The 23,839-nt window shown below is 39.8% G+C and overlaps 1 protein-coding gene across 4 annotated transcripts in view; it reads left to right on the top strand.

Annotated features, from left to right (window-relative positions):
* TRRAP (transformation/transcription domain associated protein) overlaps positions 1–23,839 on the top strand; it is a 156,600-nt gene that overhangs the window by 22,239 nt on the left and 110,522 nt on the right. For all 4 annotated transcript variants that reach the window (XM_054041328.1, XM_054041327.1, XM_054041329.1 and 1 more), the window contains exons 14-28: positions 2,262–2,340; positions 3,593–3,827; positions 5,578–5,899; positions 6,012–6,109; positions 6,786–6,980; positions 7,918–8,109; positions 10,315–10,480; positions 11,700–11,956; positions 12,650–12,850; positions 15,962–16,113; positions 18,618–18,817; positions 19,727–19,944; positions 20,073–20,270; positions 20,947–21,207; positions 23,222–23,383. In XM_054041328.1, coding sequence (XP_053897303.1) covers positions 2,262–2,340; positions 3,593–3,827; positions 5,578–5,899; positions 6,012–6,109; positions 6,786–6,980; positions 7,918–8,109; positions 10,315–10,480; positions 11,700–11,956; positions 12,650–12,850; positions 15,962–16,113; positions 18,618–18,817; positions 19,727–19,944; positions 20,073–20,270; positions 20,947–21,207; positions 23,222–23,383 — 2,936 coding nt within the window. The remainder of the gene's footprint in view (positions 1–2,261; positions 2,341–3,592; positions 3,828–5,577; positions 5,900–6,011; positions 6,110–6,785; positions 6,981–7,917; positions 8,110–10,314; positions 10,481–11,699; positions 11,957–12,649; positions 12,851–15,961; positions 16,114–18,617; positions 18,818–19,726; positions 19,945–20,072; positions 20,271–20,946; positions 21,208–23,221; positions 23,384–23,839) is intronic.

The raw sequence follows: 23,839 nt of genomic DNA on the forward strand, positions 1-23,839 counted from the left end.
ATTAGAGTCCATGTACATTTTAAAGGTTTACATCCCTGTTGATGCTGCTTGTTTTGAATTGCAAGTGGCATTTTTCTTTCAAAAGACTAAAATGATATAAATTAGATTGAAAATTCAAAGTTCCTGGAACTTCATATCATTTTGTACTTGTTGAATCTTTGACATGTCATATTAACTAGCCATTAGCAGAATCCCCTTAATGATATGTTGTGCGTAATCTAATTTACCTAATTGTTTTTTGTGCAAATTAAAATAAATTTTAATTTGGGTAGTGACACAACCAAAGATTTACGTTAAGAATGGGGCTTCCCTACTGGATATTTTAATTGCGGATGATCAAAATTTCTCTGCTTGTGTTGACTAATAAGACTTGTGGTTTCCTCTCTTTGTTCAGCTAAATGTCTTGACAAATTGATCTCTTGAGCAAGAGGGCCATCATCAATCATAATGTCTTCTCCATCCCCTTCCTTGACTCAGATCTTCAGGTTCTCCACTATTACGCTGCGAGCAGTCTTGAACTTAATTCTTTTTTCCCCCACATCTGTCTTCTACTGCCTCTGTGGTATTCCCTGTGTATACTAATTTCAGCTCCACATTTGAAATTCTTATTCATGGCTTCATCTCTTCTCAGAATAGTAGATAATTGATTGTTAAAACCTGGTATGGTGGAAAAAACTCTAAATTTGCTAATATTGTTTTCTTCCTTTTCTGGCCCCCTCCTAAATCTGAGTTCTCCAGCAACAGTGCTGATGCTTGCCTTTCCTCCTAGTCATCCTCCGTGCACTTGCAAGCACATCACCAAACAAACTCTACTGGCTCCCTGTTCATTTTGAGAATCCGTGTAAAATTGCCCTTAGTTTTAAATATGTTTCATGCATTCCAACCTAATGGAGATTGCATCTCTCTTTCTACTTCATTCTCTAGTCCCTCTTCTTGTCTAGCAGTCGACTTCTTTGTCTCCTCTGTCTCGTCGCATAATGTAGATGCTGTGCATGAGCAAGTCTTCTCCACAATTCCCACTATCAGCAGTATCCAGATAGTGCTCCTGGGAGAATTCTGCGCATGTGCAGAATTTATGTCCCTCGCAGATTTTTGCTTCCCCGCAGAAAAGTGACCTTCTGACAGGGAAGCCACGGGCGGTCATGTGACCCTCCCCAGCAGTATGTTTCGGGTGCCTGGGGCAGCTGGCAGAGAGGTAAATCACTGTGGGGCAGGAGGCAGGACTGGGGAAGACCCGACTGGTGGCTCCTACCCTGCGCTTGGCTCATCTGCTAGTCTCTGCTAGGATGGGGAGGACAGGACTTTTCCTTCCCCTGCATGGCATCTGGGGCTGGGTCAGACTCACCCCTAGTTTTCTCCCCCAGCTGCAGGAATCTCTGCAAACTCCCCCTGCCCCCCACTTCCTGCACCCATCACCCTTCAGCTGCAGAGGGAGCGATCCCTGTACAGGGAGCTGCTCCCCTGTCTTCCCAAGCCCTGTGCATCCAGACCCCCTCATACCCAGTCTCTCTCACCAAGCCTGACCCTTCCCGGTCTTTGGCAGCCTTTCCTGGGCTGGTTCAGTTCTGCCTCCAGGGAGCTCTCCATGGTCCTGCTGCTCAGCCAGCCTGGCACCTCATCCTTCCTCTTCAAGCTCCTGACAGGAACTGAACTTCTCTGCTCTGCTGCTTGTCTTTATATAGGTCCCTTTTGGCCCCAGATTGGCTGCTCCATCAGCTTCCTAATTGGCTGCTCCTCTACAGCCACTCTAGGGTGCCTGGAGGACCTCGTTCTGCTCTATTCTGAGGCAGGGTGATTCAGAGCCATGAGGTCTCCTGCAGGGGGCCTCCAGACCTAGTCCACCCTGACACAAATAGGTTTTAGGAAAACTTACTAAGAGCTTTTGGCCTTAATATAAATTGATAACATCTCGTATATATTATGAAATTACTTTTTGGGGATTCACCCCTCACCCTTAATGTTACTTTTATTTTTTTGTTATATAGAACTGGAATTTTTTTTATTATACCAATTTTGTGGCTTTGAGTACATGCTAAAGTATACCATTTAGGGACAAAATTAGTGCAAAGTTCCTAAAGTTAAGTAAACATACTTTCTATCATTATGATATTGCTTTTTGTGTGCTTGAAAAATGACTTGCATAGTAAATTCATTGTAGTCTGGCTGTGGTTAAGTACATTAGTTACTTGATGCAATGCTTAATTACTTTTTGTTTTGTTCTTTTCTTGGTGATATATATGTAGTGGTTTTTTGTATTATAGAATTTATTCCATGCATGGACAAGCTATTTGACGAATCTATACTAATTGGCTCTGGATACACAGCTCGAGAGACACTGAGGTAGGAGATTAAATTTGTGGTGTCTGTCTGATTGCTTGTCAGTGGTGTGTTTTAATGGTATTTATATTTAGTGTTTAACGCTGTGCAGTATTTAAACATAATCCTAATTAATAAAGAGCAACAAACTGCATGAACTCCACATCCTGGCCTTGGTACAAAGTTTAAGATTTTAAATCACTAGCTGAACGTGTGAGCTTAAAATTCTCAATAAATAATTGTAAAAATAAATGGGATATGTGTATCTACTAGGATCTCAATTGAGAGATGTGTGGTTTTTTTTAGGACTTCTTACTGGACAATCACAGAAACCTGGATTTTAGGTCCTGTTAAGTAAGCAAGAGGAATTAATTTTAAAATACTGTTTTTAAATTCAGTTAAGATGGACATATGTTTCCTCAATGACTTAGGCTCATAAACAGTTTTTAAATTACTTAAAAAGCATTTCATTTTTCTAAAATTTATCAGATTTTTAGTCATCCAAGCTTTTAATTTTTTTATAAGTTAGATTAAAGTACTAATACCAATGTACTAAGTAAATATTTCTGCATATACACAGTAGGATACACATACAGTCTAATTGCCAGATGACAAGCTCAATTTCAAGTAAGGCTGCAACCCCTGCTTTTATTAAAATATAAGCTTACATTTGCATACTTAATGGCATTTTGCATGTAGAAATGGAGATTTTATGGCCACAATAGATGTGTGGTAAATTTTTCCTAGCATGGTCATTGTGTGCTGCCTTAAATGTGTCCCCACATGCTAATGGCATAGAGAATAAAAATTTGCATTTTCTTAAAATTTTTGAGCCCAGGAATTACAAAAGTTTCTGAAACAGCTAACCAGTAACACTTTAAAAGTTAGCTTGTTTTAAGAAAACAGAATATAACATTAAACCAAGTTATTTGTTGTGGAAGAGAGCATGTGCTGGGGACATACTGGGAGGGGAGGAAGAAAAACTGGGGAGGGAATATTAGGGAAAAAACTGGGGAGGGAATATTAAACAAGTTTTGTTGGACTATTAGTGCTCCTATAGTAAAGTACAAAGGAAATGTATAATAATTTGTATACAGGAAAGAATCAAATATATTATATTGAGAGTTAAATGTGCATGTACAAATAAATCTATTACAATTTGAATTTTAATATTAAAAATAGTTTTTAATGTAGTAACAATTAACGATAGCTGAGTAGCAGTTATAGTATGCTGTATAATCAATGTGATGTCTTTTAATTCCTTTTTTATCCATAGGCCACTTGCATATAGTACACTGGCAGATCTGGTACATCACGTCCGTCAGCATTTACCACTCAATGATCTCTCCCTTGCTGTCCAGTTATTTGCCAAAAACATTGATGATGAGTCATTACCTAGTAGTATCCAGACTATGTCTTGCAAGCTTCTTCTAAACTTGGTAGACTGTATCCGTTCCAAAAGTGAACAAGAAAATGGAAATGGCAGAGATATTCTTATGAGGATGTTAGAGGTATTGATTTGGTTGAGAAGTTTTAATATTGGAATGATCTATAAATTTATCATCCACTCTCTTAATCTGTATTAATATATTGCCAAATGCTTCTTAATACTCTCTCCCATCCACCCCCATGGGAAGGAGAACATATAGGAGTAGTTGGACTGAAATACATCATCTAGTCTTGTCTGTTGCCTTGAGCAGTGTCCATGTCCAGATAATTCAAAGGGAGGATTTTAAAACTTTTGCAGTATCTTAACCTGAAGGGAAGTTCCTTTCCGTCCCCAGCTGGTGTTCAGCTTATGTTCGACAGCTGGAAAATTGAATTGCAATTTAGTTGGAGATCCTTAGCATCCCTTTTTAGAGTATTGGGTGTCCCCATTCCTTTCTGTTTAATAAACTCCGTCTTTAGGTTCCCTTGTTATAACGCCCCTCTTTCCAGCTGAATATTGGATGGGAGTTCCTAAAGAACCTGTCATCACAAGTCCTTTACATTCTGGGAGTTTTGCTGTGCTAAATTGAGCACCCATTACCTTTCAAGTGTGAAGCATACTTCCTCTGTAGGACCTTGTTTACACTGGGTTTGTGTGACTATCTGCCACTGCTGTGCTAGTGTCGGTGAAGCTCTAACTACTTTAACACTCTGACTGCAACTAGCAGACAGGCCTCCAGTGCTTTTACCACCATGGGATCTGGATGTTCTCTGAGCAGTATTTATACAACATGGTTAGTTTAACAGCTGGAGACTTTCACAAAGACCTCAGGGTGAACATGGCCTTGGTAGTGCAGTCTTGAGGTATGAGAGCAGCCCTGAAAATCAAAGCCAGGTCAGTCTCATAGCAGTTCAAGGCTGTGGCATCATATTCTTTGTCTCCTGGGCAGGCAGGCCCAGAGATTTCGGATCCCTGAAGATTTTGGTTTTTCTCCCTTCCCCATCTTCTCTCTAAACTGTTTATAATGACAGTTTATATCATGGCGCTAGCTGCCTGGGGAGGGGGCTGGGTTGGATATGGCTGCTTTGAAATTTAGTCATCACTACTCCTGAACTGTATCCTAGCAGAGTAACACGAATTACTGCTTAGGCTAGGCTAGGTTTTTAGTCTAAAGTTGGCAGTTTTTCATGGATAGTAAGGCGTGTTTTTGCTCAAAACACAAAGTAGATCTGACCCTATATATGAAGATTCTTTAATATCAGATGGTATTGTGGTGCAGTGTAATGGACTGGCAGTGTCTGTGTTCCAGGTATTCTATGATTTTGCCCACTTATCAAACTGGAAGTTAAAATTTAGAAAAATAATCAATAAAATTAATTGAAAGAAGGTGAGAAATATGAAGCAAGGGAGAAAAGCATAGAATTGTATGTATTCATGGAAGCAGTTAAACCATGGAAACTAGGAGATCTGCAAGTATTACTCTAGGATTGCTTATGACTGTTCTAATTTTTGTTTGAAAAATCTAGTTCTCTGATGTCAGACAGATCAGGAATGTAACCATAATGAGATGAGATCTCAGTTGGGGGGTTTAATTAGTCTTCATCAAGTATTTTTTTTACTTTTTGGAATGTGTTAAGGTAAATCAAATATTGTCAGTCCATTTAGGAGAGAATTTTAACAGTGATTACTTGAATTATTTTGGGGCTATTTGGTATTTCTGAGATCTTGAGTATAATTTTTATTAACCCAGCTGTCTTGGTCTGAAGCAGTTTGTTTCTAGTATATTAACTTTAGAGTCAATCTCCCTTTTTGTTTTTTCTCTCCTGCCTCAGGTTTTTGTTTTGAAATTTCATACCATAGCACGGTACCAGCTTTCTGTCATTTTTAAAAAGTGTAAGCCACAGTCTGAACTTGGCGCAGCTGAAGCGGCTTTACCTGGAGTACCGACAGGAGCAAATGCAGCTCCTGTTCCATCCCTTGCCCCTGCCACTCCTGTGACCCCAGCACCAGCACCTGTATTTGAAAAACAAGGGGAAAAAGAGAAAGAAGATAAGCAGACGTTCCAGGTCACAGATTGCCGAAGCTTGGTAAAAACTTTGGTCTGTGGTGTCAAGACAATTACATGGGGCATAACATCATGCAAAGCACCTGGTGGTAATACTACACAATATTTAATTACATCCACTTTTAATTTTGCACTTTATAACATAAAATCAAATGATATTTGTAATAGAGACAAACTTTGCTTATTCTTTCCTTCTTCCAGAAGCACAGTTCATTCCTAACAAACAGTTGCAGCCAAAGGAGACACAGATCTATATAAAGTTGGTGAAATATGCAATGCAAGCTTTGGATATTTATCAGGTATGTAGTCTGGCCAGGGCATAATTCTGTGTCACTTTTATACACAAAAGCTCTGTATACTATGTGTTTTTAATACAGAATATTTTTGATCCATGTATGAAAATGAAGTCCCATGGGGCTATATTTATATACCTAGGTTTTGGGTGTTTTTGTTTTTATATGTGTGGAATTTATGATGTTGGAAATGCTTCTCTATAGAATTTCATTAATTTAAAGACTGACAAAGTGCTTGGTGGTCTGTGAGTAAAAATGTGTATTTTGTAAACAAATAGTCTATGGTCCGTGTTATGTTGGAGGTCAGACTCTAGAATCTATTAAATAAATACAATTCTGCCTTCAAAAATTCACGAAGGGATTCACTTACCCTATGTCTAACTGAAATCTGTAGTTTAACGGGAGACTTGGTCTGAAATTATATAATTGCCCAAATATAATGTGATGTTATCTTTGTCTCCTCCCCCTCCCACTCTTGACTTGGCAACTTTTAATTTTGTAATTGTGCTTAAAACGTCGAATTTTGATGTATTTTCTGAAAACTTCCCAGGGCTGGGGCATTGTTGTCTTGCATGTAAGGCACTGTGTACCAACTGGCATTCTATACAGATATTTTGAGAATAGGGAAATTGTTCATGTTGTGACAGCATTACTTAACTGTATATGAACTTTGCTGCATTAGGTCCAAATAGCAGGGAATGGCCAGACATATATTCGAGTTGCGAACTGTCAGACAGTCAGGATGAAAGAGGAAAAGGAGGTCCTGGAGCATTTTGCTGGTGTCTTCACAATGATGAATCCTTTGACTTTTAAAGAAATCTTTCAAACTACTGTTCCTTATCTGGTGGAAAGAATCTCAAAAAACTATGCCCTTCAGGTAAATGGCTTTACTTTATACAGCAGTGAGGCATAGCTGTTTTTTGCTCTAAATTAGACTTCATATTTGTGTTTAATTCAGAACATGGAAATTAACTTTTAAGGTATTTCTACAGCCAGTCTAGATTGAAACAATATAAATATTCTGCAAAGATGGATTTTATTTTCTACAGTTATTGCTGTGTAGGTAAAATTTAAACCATGTAACTTAAATGTAAACATTTCAAGTTAACAGTGAAGGTATTGGTGGACTGTATTGTTCACGTGCTGAATGGAGGGGGTTTTTGAGTTGTGCAGAAAGTAGTAACCTAGAGCAGTGGTTCTCAACCAGGGGTCCGGGAGTAGGTTTCAGGGGTCCGCTAAGCAGGGCCAGCATTAGACTCACTTGGGCCCAGGGCAGAAAGCCGAAGCCCCATCGTATGGGTCTGAAGCCCAGCCACCTGAAGCCCTGCCATCTGAGGCTGAAGCTGAAGCCCGAGCAAGGGAGCTTTCCGGGGGGTCCTGTGGCATGTGGCCCCCAAGAATTGTCCTGTTTGCTACTTCCTAATGCTGGCCCTGGCTTTTATATGCAGAAAAGCAGTTGTGGCATAGGTAGACCGTGGAGTTTTTATAGCATGGGGCGGGCCTCAGAAAGAACAAGGTCGAGAACCCCTAACCTAGAGGTCTCATCTACTGTCCTTCAGTATTAATATCCTTAGACTGCAATGTGATTTTAATACTTGTGCAATAACTATAGGAGTTGGGCCAGTTAAGTGAAAAGTTTGATATGTTGCACAGGGAACACGATAATTTATCCTTTGCGGATAATTTAAACCGAGTCACTGATGGTGGAACAGCAACAGCAGTGACTACTTTGCTTCCATTAAAAAAAAAAATTGACTTTTCCTGTGTTCCTTTCATAATGGAATTAGTATTGCCCTATCTGCTTCTTTTGACAGATTGTTGCTAATTCCTTTTTGGCAAACCTGACCACCTCTGCCCTTTTTGCTACAATTCTGGTGGAGTATCTTCTAGATCGGCTGCCAGAAATGGGCTCGAATGTGGAGCTGTCCAATCTGTATCTCAAGCTGTTCAAACTAGTCTTTGGCTCTGTTTCACTATTTGCAGCTGAAAATGAGCAAATGCTGAAGGTAAAGTTCATTTTGACCAAGGGAAGGAAAATATTCCAATTTGTGTTTGCATTTTTCTTCACTGTTTTTAGCAATAAAATGCCTTTCCTGAAATGACCACTTTAACATTTGAATAATGTTCTCTATGTTTTCAAACAAACACCCCACCAAAAAACCCAACAACAACAACAAAAAACCTTCCATTAATGATAGGGATCCAGCATGCAGAGAGCAGAAGATAGACTACTTATAAGAAATATTTTTCATGAATGACTGTCTCATATTGGGAACTGTGAAGTGATGTGGAAAATTCTAAGTCTTTATGATTGAGTATATGAGTTGTCTGCTTGGGAGTTCCATAAAGTTTTCCCTGGTTGAATAACTTTCTTGCCAGGCTATGTATCTTACTGTATTTTTATCCTTTATTGCTGTAGCCACAATAAAAAGTTCAAATCACTTTTCTCTCTTTAATAATAAGCCTTCTACAGTATATTAATGCTTAATTGTAGCCTGTATTATGACACCGCTTCAATGAGAGGAGTATGTTTGTGCAAGTAATGCCATTGAAGTCTGGATTGGAAAACAAAATGGTTTTTAAAATTGATCCTGTGACAAGTATTGTCTAAGCTGCCTCATTAAAATGGGCTTAGAAATGTGATGGTTTCTGTACTTAAAAGCACAAAAGTAAAGAGTTTCCTTAGAACCACTTACTGTGTATATAGGCAAAAAAGGTATCAAATCTTAAGTAATCCTGTTTGTCTGCTCCTCCTCCCATTCCCTCTCCCCCAAAAAGAGTGAAGTATCCAACATAAACAACTTTATATTGGTAGATATTTAGTTTGGGGGTTCACTATAAAAGGACTGGTTGAGTGCTGTCTAGATGGATTACTAAAACTTGCTTCTTTGTAAGGCAACAGTAATCTGAAACTACACCTCTACCCCTATATAACGCTGTCCTCGGGCCAAAAAATCTTACCGCATTATAGGTGAAACCGCGTTATATCAAACTTAGTTTGATTCGCTGGAGTGCGCAGCCCCACCCCCCGGAGCACTGCTTTACCGCGTTATATCCGAATTCGTGTTATATCGGGTCACGTTATATCTGGGTAGAGGTGTATATGCATATAATGTAGTTTCCCCTCACCTGTCATCAAAATCAAGGTCACTTACATTTTATAAACTGCAAATCCAATTTAAATGATATGATTTACTGCCTTCACAGTTCCATGCTTGTGTTATATTTTTGTTTCAACTGAATTGATGATGTGGCCTTGAGTAGACAATTTAATTGAATGATGAAAGCTATTCACAGCAGTTGTGTAGCAGAGTACAGGGCTTTCAGATGTTAATAAAAGCTATAATTATTTCACGATTCATACCTGGGACGAGACAGTCCTGATATCTCCTTGCAATTTTTAATAGTTTCCACAAGCTGTTAATGCCCTACATTCTAAGACGCCCTTAACCAGAATTGTAAATTTCTAATTGCAGAGAGATTTAAAAAAAAAAAAAAAAATGGAGTGCTTTTAAAAAATTTGTGAATTTAGTGCTAATGAAAATGAAGGCTTTAAAGATAGACCTAGAGCAAGAGAGTGCTGTACAAATTCTCTGCTCGTTTACCTCTGATATTTCTACTAGTCCATCCTTAAGGTTCTTTGGAGCACGGGTTGCCAATTATGTCGGATTCAGTGTTTTTTGTTTTGTACTTAGTACTTTGCTCACTTATCCTGCAGTACAAAACAAACTCTTTCATTTGTGACTAATGTAAACCCATGGCTCCAGTGGTTGAGAATGATACATTTCTTAGCTCTAATTCAGATAATCTCTTTCTATATTTTTAATGTTTAACCTTTAGCAGCCTCTTTGTTAAGCTTGTGTTTCTGCTGCTCACCTATATCAAGGAAGGTTATTTCATTCAGAACAGTGGTTCTCAAACTTTGTACTGGTGACCCCTTTCATACAGTAAGCCTCTGAGCATGACCCCTTTATAAATTAAAAACACCTTTTTTATTTTTAACACTGCTATAAATTCAGGAGGCGAGGCAGGGTTTGGAGTGAAGGTTGACACCTTGCGACCCCCCTCTCCCCCGTAATAACCTCATGACCCCCTGGGGGTCACAAACCCCTGATCTAGAAGATTGACAGCAAATAACTTTGTATCCTGTTGAACTTTTAAACAGTGATGATGAAATGGATGCTTTAATCTTGAAGCTTTTCTTTTTATAGCCACATTTGCACAAGATAGTGAACAGCTCTATGGAACTTGCACAGACTGCCAAGGAGCCATACAACTATTTCCTTCTACTTCGAGCACTGTTCAGATCTATTGGAGGAGGCAGTCATGATCTCCTGTATCAAGAGTTCTTGCCACTGTTACCAAACTTACTGCAAGGTCAGAACAAATATCTTTCCCTATTTCTGATTAAGTGTTGAAAATGCAGTTCTATTACTGGGTAAAAGTGTTTTATAGATATCACACATCGTGACTCTTGGCAATTGACACGTATTTTAAATATCTGACTCTAGGCTATTTCCTCTTGCTATTCACTGCCTCCGTCTCCAGGGTTCTGGCTATCTCAGCTCCTGCTGTTCACTCTTTTTGCCTCCGGTTGTGAGTTCTGCTATGCTTGTTCTTGTTAGCATGGAGTACTGAGGAGTAAGAGTGGGATAGGAGAAGCAATGTGGCCAGAACCATGGCAATTTGGGGAGACTGCTACAAAGAAAAACTGCCTCTTCTCAGATTTAAAAAAATAATGGTGACGGTGTCTAAAGACAAACTAATTTAACAAAATTAGATTGGCTATAAGGGTATGCATGACTGAAAAGATAGCAGCCAGAAGTATTAATGCTGAGCAGGGGAGCAAGCCAAACCATTGAGATTTGGAGAGAGGTAATCAATATCAGGAAAGTGAAATCCTGAGGGCCACATCTGGGTATGGAAATTATATGGCGAGCCATGAATGCTCACAAAATTGGGGATTGGGGTGCAGGAGGGGGTGAGGGCTCCAGCTGGGGTGTGGGCTCTGGGGTGGGGCTGGGGATGAGGGTTTGGGGGTGCAGGAGGGTGCTCTGGGCTGGGACTGAAGGGTTCGGAGGGTGAGACTGGGATCAGGGCTGGGGCAGGGGATTGGGGCATGGGAGGGGGTTAGGGGTGTGCAGGGTCTGGGTGGTGCTTGCCTCAAGCAGCTCCCAGAAGCAGCGGCATGTCCCCATGCAGGCTCCTATGCAGGTGCGGCCAGGCAGCTCTGCGTGCTGCCCTGTCAGCAGGCGCTGCCCCTGCAACTCCCATTGGCTGCGGTTCCCAACCAATGGGAGCTGCCGGGGCAGCATGTAGAGCCCCTAGCTGCCCCTATGCGTAGAAGCCAGAGGGGGGACATGCTGCTGCTTCCAGGAGCCGCGCAGAGTGGGCCAAGCTCCTGACCCTATTCCCCGGCTGGAGCGCCAGAGCAGGACAAGCTCCGGACCCCACTTCCTGGCGGGAGCTTGAGAACCAGATTAAAACTTCTGGAAGGTCAGATGCGTCCCCGGGCCATAGTTTGCCCACTCCTGTTTTAGACCATATTATTATAGTGTCTGTTTTTAAAAATATGTAACTGCCTACTATTTTTCAGGACTTAATATGTTGCAAAGTGGCCTGCACAAGCAGCATATGAAGGATCTGTTTGTAGAACTTTGTCTCACTGTACCAGTTCGATTGAGCTCCCTCCTTCCTTATCTGCCAATGTTGATGGATCCTTTGGTGTCAGCTCTAAATGGATCTCAGACCCTGGTTAGCCAAGGTTTGAGAACTCTTGAATTGTGTGTGGATAATTTACAGCCAGATTTCCTGTATGATCATATTCAGCCAGTTCGAGCGGAGCTTATGCAGGTAAATATGTAGTTTTTACTAAAACCACTAGGGGTCATTGATCACTTAAATATCCCTAAACCTTTGCTTTGAAATTTAGGATTGCTGAATCTCAGGGTGGTCTGTGTTCTGAGAACCATTCCCATTAGGTCTGTACAAAGTAGACACAGAACTTTCAAGCTGGATGATGCACATATGAAGAGCTTTAAATTAAACTTGCCCATTTCCTCTAAAATGGGATGTTCTTCATCACATGCAGAAAAAGCTGAATATACCTTGCACTCCAAACATAGCATTTACTTTTCAAGCTCTATGTATATGGAGCTTCCTTATTAAGTAGCACACTAACCTAAATTTACTTCAGCCTCAGTGAGTCCTTGTGTTTTGTATATAATGCTTCCCTTCCAGTGTTAGCCATGAAATCTAAATTGTAATTGAGAACTGTGCTGTTTCTCTGTTATATTGAGAAAAGCTAATACTACTTTTTAGAACCAGAAGTAAAAGACCAGTTGCTTAAATACAACATAATGGAAACATTTGATTTTCAAAAAGAGGAAATTCTTGTCTGGTAAGCTATTGGAGAGAGAGATTTTATTCACCGAGAGAGAAATAAATTTCTCTTGTATAGAAATGTGCAGGTTTAGTTAATAATAATATTTTGAAGCAACACTTTTCTCTAAATATAGCACGCTTAAACGTTTAAATTATCTGTAGGCTTTATGGCGTACATTACGCAATCCTGCTGACAGCATTTCTCATGTGGCTTATCGTGTCCTTGGTAAATTTGGTGGAAGTAACAGGAAGATGTTAAAGGAATCCCAGAAACTACAATACATAGTTACGGAAATTCAAGGACCCAGTATTACAGTAGAGTTTTCAGACTGTAAAGCCTCTATTCAGCTTCCAATGGAAAAGGTAAGCTTACCCTTTTCTTCCCTAGTCAGTTTCCTTCACTGTCTCTGCACTGTTAAAATTTGCTTATGGAATATCCTCATTAAAACTCCTAGTACATATGCCATCAGCTTCAGTGATGAATTGCTGATGTCCTTAAACACATTTTTATTGAATTGATTATATAAGTGGCATAATGGATTCTTGATGCATTTAGCAGGGTTTATATATATTTTTTTTTTTCAAACACATGGAAAACAATGAAAGGATTATTTTATTTTATACCATTGTATCTGGCTAAAGAGTTCATACTTAGCTTATTATTTCTTGGTCCATAAATCAGCTCTTCATTAGCAAATAAAATCAATTCATGTGCAAGTCTGTATTAGATTTTGTGGACAGGAAAATGCCCAAAGCTTGGTTGGCCCAAATGGCATGCCCTCTCTATGTGTATTTTGTGTGTGTGTGTTTTTTATTATTATTAATTTCTCTCCCAATTCTCACAGTTTCGTATGGTCAGCTCAGGAGCGGAGTGCTGGAACTTTCTAGTTTCTTTTCCTGCTGTTTTTTTTAAATAGTAGAACCACACTAATATTAATGTAACTGTTTGAGATTTGAATGTGTACCAACCTCACTAATGCTGACTTCTGTCTAGCCTTCTAGAAAGCTGAATTTGCATGGTATCTAAAGGCTTTTATGTTTCACAGCTGTCTCTTCAATTACATGGAGTACTGGTCAACTTATTAGAGTTGCCCAGGAAACAAAACTATTTACAGTACGCTTAACCGGTGCTGAAAGTAAATTTGGAATGAGCTGAAAACGTAAGAAATCCATCTTTCCTTTTAGTGCTCTGATGAGAAAAGTTCCACTTCAGTGGTCTGTGAGAACTCATTGTTCTTTTCATTGAGACCTTGATAAGATTGCTTAAAAGAAGATAGAGCAGCTAGTTAATTCAGTAGATGAAAAGATGATTTTTCCTTACGGCTTGTCTTCACTACCCGCCTGGATCGGTGGGTAGAAATCGATCTCTCGGGGATCGAATTATTGTGTCTCGTCGGGACGCGACAATCGATCCCCGAATCGACGCGCGTACTCCACCAGTGCAGGTAGGAGTAAGTGCCGTCGACGGGGGAGCTGCAGCGGTCGATTTGCCGCCGTCCTCACAGCGGGGTAAGTCGGCTCAGATACGTCGAATTCAGCTACGCTATTTGCATAGCTGAATTTGCGTATCTTAAATCGATCCCTCCCCCTAGTGTAGACCTAGCTTTAGAAAGAAACAAAATATCCATTTGTCTGTAGCAAAAGGGTCTTCAAAGGTCATTTTTTATCTACCTAATCTCATATTAACTGTTTAAGCATGGATGATTGGATTTCATTTTACAATCAGTTAAGCAATGAAATTTCTTATTTCATGCCCCCCAAATGAATTTTCTACATGGGTCACATTTGATGCATGTCTGTCTTCTATTTGGGTGTGCTTTTCCATTTCAGGGAAGGATGTAATATAAAGTATGTGCACTTATAAAGATTTAAGTATAAAATATATAAGACCTGCTCTTAAGAGACAACTTCAAGTAGCCTCAAATGTCTTGAGTACAGTTCTTCTTAGGAGTTGCTTAACACAGGTTTTAGAATGTATGATGTAAAAACTTTTTGTATTGTGTGGAAAAAGGAACAAATCATCTACGAAGAGAGAATCTGCGCGCGCACACACTCACAGCGCAGTGTTCCCCCTAATTTTACCCACTCATATGCAGAATGAATTTTGTGTGTCACATCACCTCCATCACCTTCGTATTAGTGTACATAACAAAATTCATGTGGTGGGGTTGGGGCCGAGGGGTTCGGAGTGTGGGAGGGGGCTCAGGGCTGGGGTAGAGGGTTGGGGTGTGTGAGCTCTGGGGTGGGGATGAGGGGTTTGGGGTGTAGGAGGGTGCTCTGGGGCTACGGCGGGAAGAGAGGACTCCCCCCAGCTCTCTCCCCCTGCAGCAGCACCTGGGCTGGCGGGGAGAGGCACCTCTCTCTGCTGTGGGAGCTCTGGGGCTGCAGGATAGCTGCCTCTGCCCCAGCAAGTGGGGAGATCTGCCCCGGCTGGGCTGATTTGGCTGTGCCTGGGACTGGGTCAGAGTTGGGTCGGGCTGTGCCGCCCCGGTGGGATCCAGACTGATCCGGCTGCAGCTGGTTCCAGGTTGCTTGGGCTGTGCTACCCCGGCAGGTCTGGGACACAGGCTGAGTTGGGGCTGGGGGAAGGGTACCCGGACCGCAGCAGGTTGGGGGTCTGGGGAGGGGTGCCACGGCAGGTCCCTGGGCGGGTTCCCTGAGAGCCTGTGCGGCACTAAATAGGCTGCTTCCCAGCCATGCAGCTTACAGGGAATTTTTACTTACACACACCCACACCATTTTATAGCCAGCATAGGTGGGAATTATGTGCAGTAAGTACTGCTGGAGGGAAGAAACAAAGTGTTTACATGGCGAGTGGGGGAAGGAAGGAATAAATCTTCCATGATTTTGGCCATGATGTAGAGCCCTGCAAATCTGTGCATATCTGCATCTGTGGATGTGGTTGTATTAATAGAATCATAGAAGATTAGGTTTGAAAGAGACCTCAGGAGGTCTAGTCCAACCCCCTGCTCAAAGCAGGACCAACCCCAACTAAATCATCCTAGCCAGGGCTTTGCCAAACCGGGCCTTAAAAACTTCTAAAGATGGAGATTCCACCACCTCCCTAGGTAACCATCTTTTTACCATCTTTGCGTATCTGATGTAGATCCAAATTTTTACGTCTGCACAGAGCTGTAACGGTAAGGCTGTTGGTGCGGGCGCACATGTGGATATATACAATGGGTGGAATGCAGATCGCAGGAAATTGTTGTGGATGCGGATGAAATTTTTGTATCCATGATGTATTCAGAGCTTTCCATTCACGTGAAACCAGAATAAACGTAACAATTTCAAGTTCGCTCAAGTCTATGTATATTATGCAGAAATTTGACATTTTTAACTTGAGAGGTTTGAAGAGTAGCAGAAGTAGTATTTAAGTGACTTACACTTTATTCTGGTTACAAGCCTATTTATTATAAGGCAACATGATTAACCAGTGCTCAGTTGATGATGATGTCTTATTTTTCATTTCAGGCAATTGAGACTGCTCTGGACTGCTTGAAGAGTGCTAACACAGAGCCATATTATCGGAGGCAGGCTTGGGAAGTGATCAAGTGTTTCTTGGTAGCCATGATGAGCCTGGATGATAATAAACATGCTTTATATCAGCTCCTTGCACATCCCAAGTATGATAATCCTTGAAAGCATTTATATTTATGTAAAATATGAACTGTCCATAGAATACTATAATTTCTGCCTCAAAATTAATCATTGAGTCTATACAATGCACATCCATTGTGGGATTGTTATCTGCAGTTTGCTTTCTGGTACTTAATCCTGTTTTTGTTTTAAATGTCCAAAGCCTGGGGCCTCCCTTCTCTTGAGGGACGTTCTAGAATTTTGTTTTATTTACCATAGATGATGGATGGTAGTTTCTTGACACTTCTTCCTTGCCCCTAGCCAAAAAAAAAAGTGTGGGGAGAGACTGGGGGGGTCAGTTTGGTAAGTTAGGAGATGATTTAAGACAATTTTGTGTGTCCTATTGGTGAATTGTTGGTTGGAATATTCCAGAATTTTGAGGTTCAGAATTCCAGATAATGGTCAAAGCACTATAGTAGGATATCAGAAGGAACAGATAGAATTTATCTTAGTGATTAAGTATTTTAAAGTGATTTTGGCACAATAATATCATTTTAAACTGTCAACACTTTGGCACATGGAACAGTTATTTTTTTCAGAAAGCTGGGTAAATTTTTGCTATGTAAATTCTTTAATATAGAAACAGATTTTTGTTCTGGTTTCAATATAACAGGTCTTCCTGGCAGACCAGTAACCTCTCTTCTTGCATTGTGCCTAATCTCTGCCTCCATGTGGGAGCTTGCATGCTTATACCCTTCTCCCTTCCCTCTCTTCCTTCCCCGGCCCCCCTTTCCTCCCCCACCCAATTTTTGTCAAAGAAAGCCATGTACTTGGGATGGCTGAATCTGGGTTCATGTTTAAGGTAGAGGAGGATACTAGAGGCTGACATAGACCTGTCTACACTTGTAGTAGTAGGTAGGATATCTGTAACTACACACTGCTGTGAAGGGCAGGCTACATCCACACTAACTGTGGTGTGTAGATACACATGGCAGTAAAAGTCTGTGGCAGGTGGGGGAGGCTGGGGGGAAAGGCTCCGGCAGCAGGGAGCTGCCAAAGCCTTTCCCTGCTGCCTCCCTTCTCCCAGAGACTTTCACTATGGCGAGGAAAGGCTCTGCTGGTGGGGAGCTGCAGGAGCCTTTTCTCTGTGAAGTAAAAAGCTCCAACAGCTCCCCTCTAGCAAAGCCTTTGCTCACCTAGTGAAAGGCTCTAGGAGGAGGGAGGCAGCAGGATGCTACGCTGCTATTTTTAGCAGTGTAGGCATGGGAGTTACCTTACACTGCTTGGGCATGTAGAGGGCTGTATGTTCTCTAACATTCTGGTGTGAAGGTCACTCTGCTTTACTCTGCGTCCCTAAGTTGTGCCTCAGCATCTACACTGCTGTTTATACCTGTACTAGCTGGTGTGCTGTATCTGTACTCCACATGCCGCTGCAAGTGTAGACATACCAACAGGGGTAGATGATGGAAGGTGAATCAGATGATGGATAGGAATGGGGCCAGAGTCATCAAACAATCTCTTACCTAGTAATCTGTATACTAACACAATCCCTTCCCCATTATGCATACCCACTTTCTGCACCTCCTGGGAAAAGTCTCCTCCTTCCAGTTGTGTGTCAATTGCCCTTCTTACTTCTCCACAGTTGCCAAACAAAACCCTTATGTTTGCTTTCTTTTCTCCTCCCTTAACAGCCCTAATGGAAGGCTTCTTCTTAGGGGCAGATTAACTCTTAATATTTTTCTATGCAATTTAAAAATAAAAGGAAGTGTTTTGTTCTGGACAAAAGCATGAGTGGAAAAAGCAGTGTAGTTAGACATTCAATCAGTGTGTTCTGTGGAAATATAAAACCTTTTTAATAAAGTTGATCTTGGAAAATACCAGGTATTTTCCTGAGCTGGGGTTTGTTAAATTAAGCAGTTGCTTTTCTAGGTAGTTTGGTTAAAGTAGTTTAAGTTTAAATCACTGATAATAAAATCATTGCATTTAAGTTACTTTTGCCATCTGTATGCATAATCTATATGTTACATTGATTCCCTCAGTGGAAATAATATGTAGCTAAAAAGCACGATTGTTTTTATAATGATGTAATGTATTTTAGATTTGACATAAATGTAACTTTTAAAAAGTCTATCTGGACTTTGAAGCAAATAGGTTTTATTGGGCAGTGAATTAATAGATAAATAACATTTCAGACCTGAAAGATCAAAATCAAATGTCATCTAACTTAATAAAATAAAAGTGTGGAAATATCAAAAATGCCATTCTATAATTGAATTCCACTGTGAAGCCTGTATACATATTATTTGGAATATGTGTGGCCTCTTCTGAACCACTGGCTTTAAATGTTCATGATGAAATTGAGCCATCCATCATGTTGCCAGTGGTTGCCAAAATTAAAATGGATTAAATGAACTGATCTAGCTTTATCAGAATGAGGGGGTGGGGGATAGAAGTCAGGAACAAACTGTAAATTAAGTCCTTGATGGTCATGGTTGAACAGTTGGCATGGTAGTTTAGGATTATAATATAGATATAATTTTTGTCTTTTCAGCTTTACTGAGAAGTCCATACCCAGTGTAATTATTTCACATCGGTACAAAGCACAGGATACTCCTGCCCGTAAAACATTTGAACAGGCATTGACAGGTGCCTTCATGTCAGCAGTCATCAAAGATCTGCGACCTAGTGCTCTGCCTTTTGTAGCCAGCCTAATCCGCCATTACACAATGGTGGCAGTAGCTCAGCAATGTGGTGAGTAAATGCAGAATAGAAATGTCATGAACTGTCGGGGGATTGGAGAAGAAAATTTTAGTCTTTTGCAATAAATTATTGCCTAAAAAAGGGCAAAAAATTGAAGTTGGTTACATTAAGTTCTTAGTTTTGTTTCTTAATTATATTATTGTTACAACACCTATTTGAATATGCTTACTCTTTCTCTTCTGTTACTTAACTGTTTCAACTTTTAAAAAATAGTTTTGTAAGCGATACTTACAAAACTATTTTTTAAAGTTGAAACAAAGTTATAACTTAATGATATTTTTAAAATAGACAATCAAACACAACGAAATGTGCACAAGTTATAACTAAACAGACCATTTTTGAAAAATCTGAGCTATGTATATTTTTGATATATATATATATATATATATATAGAAAGCATTTGTAACCTTAAATGCAAAATTTTTGTTATAGACTTTCCACCCCCTCCCTTCCCCCATGTTGGGATTTGGGTACATTTTCTTTTTTGTTTTCTTTTAATTTTTGAAGGACCAGAAAAGGAATTGTGTAAATAATGAAGAGTAATGTAGTATCTTTCACTTAGAAAATGTAACTTAATAAATCTTGGTTTGTACCTTTTTATATAGTTCAAGTGATGGGAAAAGGAGATGCTGTAAGCTAATGCTTCAAGATACTTAAATGTAATTTTACTTTAATATTCTTAGTTTTAATTTCATAGTGAAGTACATAGTCACCAAATTAAAGGCAAGAAAATATTTCAAATAAGTTTTCATTTAAAAACTAAAAAAATTATGACAATTCATTTACATGCAAATAGTCATAATTTTCATTAGTTTTGCAATGGGTTGATCAGAGAAGATTGTTAATGCTGAAGTATCCATCATCTGTTCTTTTTTTCCCCCCCTCCAATACAAATGGTAGGCCCTTTTTTGCTGCAGTGCTATCAGGTTGGAAGCCAGTCCAGCACAGCCATGTTTCACAGTGAAGAAAATGGATCAAAAGGAATGGATCCTTTGGTACTTATTGATGCCATAGCCATCTGTATGGCATATGAGGAGAAGGAGCTCTGCAAGATAGGGGAAGTGGCTCTCGCTGTGATATTCGATGTTGCAAGCATTATTCTGGGTTCGAAGGAAAGGGTAATATAATCTTTAATTGTTTAGTTTTAGCCTGTTCAATAGTACACTTGAATGCTTTAAAACTGGGAATGGGATGTGCTGATTGAATTAAATAATTGATAGTTTTTTATTTTTTATTTTATTTTTAGGCTTGTCAGCTTCCTTTGTTTTCATACATTGTGGAGCGTTTATGTGCTTGCTGTTATGAACAAGCTTGGTATGCTAAACTAGGAGGTGTGGTGTCCATTAAATTCCTCATGGAACGACTGCCTTTAATTTGGGTCCTCCAGAACCAGCAGACTTTCCTCAAGGCACTGCTATTTGTCATGATGGACCTAACTGGAGAGGTATTTAATGTATGGATGATTTCAGTGAGTGTTTGGGAAATTATGGAACTTCATATGTTAAATTTATACAAACTAAACTCTTGCTAATCTGACTTTTATTACTTAAAAGTAAAGTTTAGTATACCCGTAACAGTTGTTGTGAATGTGTTCGTCTTTTTATTTGAACCTAGTGAAGATCTCAAGCACATTGGGTCAAATTTAGCTCTGGTTTTATTGGTTACAACTCCACTGAAGTTGTTGGAATTGCTTACCTCTGAGTTAAATTTGACCTACAGACTTTTAATCAACAAAATAAATTAAATATGCTGTGATTTGAGTGGACAAACATTATTTTTCTTCATTTTAAACTCTACTTCTGGTAAAATGTGTATCTTGCTACCGATCAGCTTTAATGTAGTTCTTGTTTAGTAGTAGATGCTTAGAGAATAGAGTTCTTGACCTTTTCTGAAACCTGAATTGTTCACTGGCCAAGCAATCAGGGTGTTCTCGCTTTAGGATTTCATTTATGAAATTGCATAGCACTCTACTTTGCTATCTTTGGATGAAAGGTGGAAAAGGTTAAAAAGGTGTGTTAACTTTAAATTTCTGGCAGAACAGTCATTCATAACTGAACATAGTGTTTGTAAAGGTCGCTAATCTGCATAACAGCAGCACTAACAAATCCGTGACTTCTTAGGTTTCCAATGGAGCAGTTGCTATGGCAAAGACCACACTAGAACAGCTTTTGATTAGATGTGCCACTCCTTTAAAAGATGAAGAAAAAACAGAAGAAATCCTAGCAGCACAGGAAAAGTCTTTCCATCATGTGACACATGACCTGGTTCGAGAAGTAACCTCTCCAAACTCCACTGTAAGAAAGCAAGCCATGCATTCATTGCAAGTGCTTGCACAGGTCACTGGGAAAAGTGTTACTGTGATTATGGAGCCACATAAAGAGGTGAGGTTATCACAAAGGGGATTCATTGAGACACCGAAGTATGTTAAAATAGCTTAAGGTTTTTGTTTTGTAAAATGCTTCTTGAAAGGGTTTTCACACTATTGAAACAAGCTCTAAAGTGCTATTAATTTGGGATATTTTTCATATGGCTTTCATGATAGCAGTCCAGGATAATAGCTTTCCCTATACTAATGTTCCGGTGGTGCAATAAGTCACTGCAGCTAACTTTCTCTGAAGCCTACTTTTCAGGCTATTTTTTTTTTCCAACTTCTCCTCGGACATCGTATGCAAGGAGGTGAGTTTGTAAGGGGTTGTCACTCCCCATAGGAAGGTGATAGTTGGTTTGCACAGTCTTTTGTGGTCTAGTTTACAGTTCTAAAACTTCATTGTTAAACTGAATATTTTAGTACATTTTAAAAGCCTTTAATGTGGTAAAGAGGCAACCAAGCTGTGTAGGCTCACCACTTGCACCTACTTGGGGCTTGGCATGGCGTGGCAGCTTGCTCTCTGCGGGGGTTTGCTGCTGCTGGCTGTCCCACCTCTGTTGCAGTCTGCCTCTTTCTGTGACTTGGTTTGTCGGCCAGGGCCACTTGAAAGTCTCTCCCCTTTCAGGGTAGTCCACAAACAACAAGTAAGGGGAATTAACACAAATAAACGGAATTAGCAAGAGAGGGGGGGAATGACTCCCTCTTAGAGTGTATTGGGATCAGGCAGTCCCTTCCCTCAGGAGCTGAGGGTTGATCTGTTTTCTTTCCTGCTCTGCTGGTCTGCCCATAAGGGAGCTGTTTTGCTTCTCTTTTAACTTCTCCTCCAGCCTGTGCATGTCTTGCAGGTGTGGCACGATGGAACTGGCTGAGCCCAGAGCAGCTCCTTAACCCCTTGTTGTCCAGTGTGGTTTGTATAGTCCATCACACAAGCCAATCTAGCTTTGTTAGGTTTTATTGGTCTAAGCACATTTCAAAGTTGGACTGTTATTTGATTTGTATATATAGATATATAGTGTCTGGCTGTTAGGGCAGAATCAGTTAAATATATATTTTACTCCGGTTAATTTAGTTCCTGAAATTGTAGAGTAGGCCTTGTCCCATTCTTTGGGTAGAAGCTGAAGACTGGATCTCATGTTAAGCCTCCACACAGGGTCCATACAGACTTTGCTGTGCCTCTCCTCACCCACCCCCTCAATGTTAAATTCCCCAAAGTTTGCATGCAGGCACAAATCACCTTTTTTGTCCACTTAGAAGATAATGACATGGGATCCCTCAAAAACCTTGTCAAGTGGGCTTTCAATAGGCCAAAAGGATCTGCACAGGATCTCCTCTTACAACAAGAGACCTTCGTATTGTAATTCAGACATGTAACAGGAATGACATCTAATAATGGCAATTAGTCAGAATCTCACAGGTAGATAAGAGGTAGATAAGTGAGACTAAGAGGCTGATGTAATAACCCACCAGTAAATGAGTATTTCCATACATTCTGACATTTTAGGATCTGACCGTATTCTAATTGCGTGACCTAAAACATGTTTTATCCTTAAATCTCTGAATTTTCTGTGACTTTAGACATCTTTTTTTTTATATCTACAGGGTTCTAATAATGTTTTAAAAATATAGATCCATTTACAGCCTTTACTATCTTGACAAAGTTCTTTTGTCTAGGGGGTGCGTTTTTAATGTTTTCAGTTTTGTGCAGATCTTCATCTTTCCATATGAAACATGTAACTGTTACTCAGTTGGTCAGAAATAGTCATGATGACAAAAAGCTAATCATTCCATAAAAAATAAGAAAATATTAGTTAAAAATAGGAATATGTAATGGCCTGTTAAGCAAATTAATGTGAATGACATTGGCTCAAGGAAATCTTTTTCAGCTCAGTGATTTCTAAACAGATATTGTGAGAGAGCCATAATGAGAGGGATAGAAACATGAGCAAAGCTGATATCCTCTTAATAGACTATTTATATAATCATGTGTGCCCTGTAATCAAGACGCTATTCTAAATGATATTTTGTAGGTTCTCCAAGACATGGTTCCTCCAAAAAAGCACTTACTTAGGCATCAGCCTGCAAATGCCCAGATTGGGCTCATGGAGGGGAACACATTTTGCACAACTCTGCAGCCACGACTATTTACAATGGATCTAAATGTTGTGGAACACAAGGTTTTCTACACCGAGGTACTTTCCTTTTTGTACATTCTGACATTTCAAACTGAAGGTATTTATATTATATCCTATAGCAATGGTCTAAGCACTGACAATATTAATAGGGACAGTGGAAATGAACATGCAGCATTTCTGTGCATGCTGTATGTTGAGGCTCACCCTGCCATTTGTGGGTATCCATATTTTCTGCTGAATTTAAGCTTTCATTTAAAAAAAAAAAAACTTTTTGGTTCTCAATGAGAATATAATCTTTGAAATGTGAACTGATGAAGGGCTGTCTGCCTGCATCTGCAAATTAAAACAATAGCTTTGAGAAGTGTGGAGTGTTCTTAATGTCAGTGAGATAGGTGTTAAACTGATACTGAAAGTTTACAGTTTTAACTGTTGCAGGCCTTGTTTATACACAATGTTCACATTGATTAACAAAATTGGTGCAACCCCCTAGCATATATGCAGTTATACTAATTT

This window comes from Malaclemys terrapin, chromosome 10, assembly GCF_027887155.1.
Source record: "Malaclemys terrapin pileata isolate rMalTer1 chromosome 10, rMalTer1.hap1, whole genome shotgun sequence".
In the NCBI taxonomy this organism is placed as follows: Eukaryota; Metazoa; Chordata; order Testudines; family Emydidae; genus Malaclemys; species Malaclemys terrapin.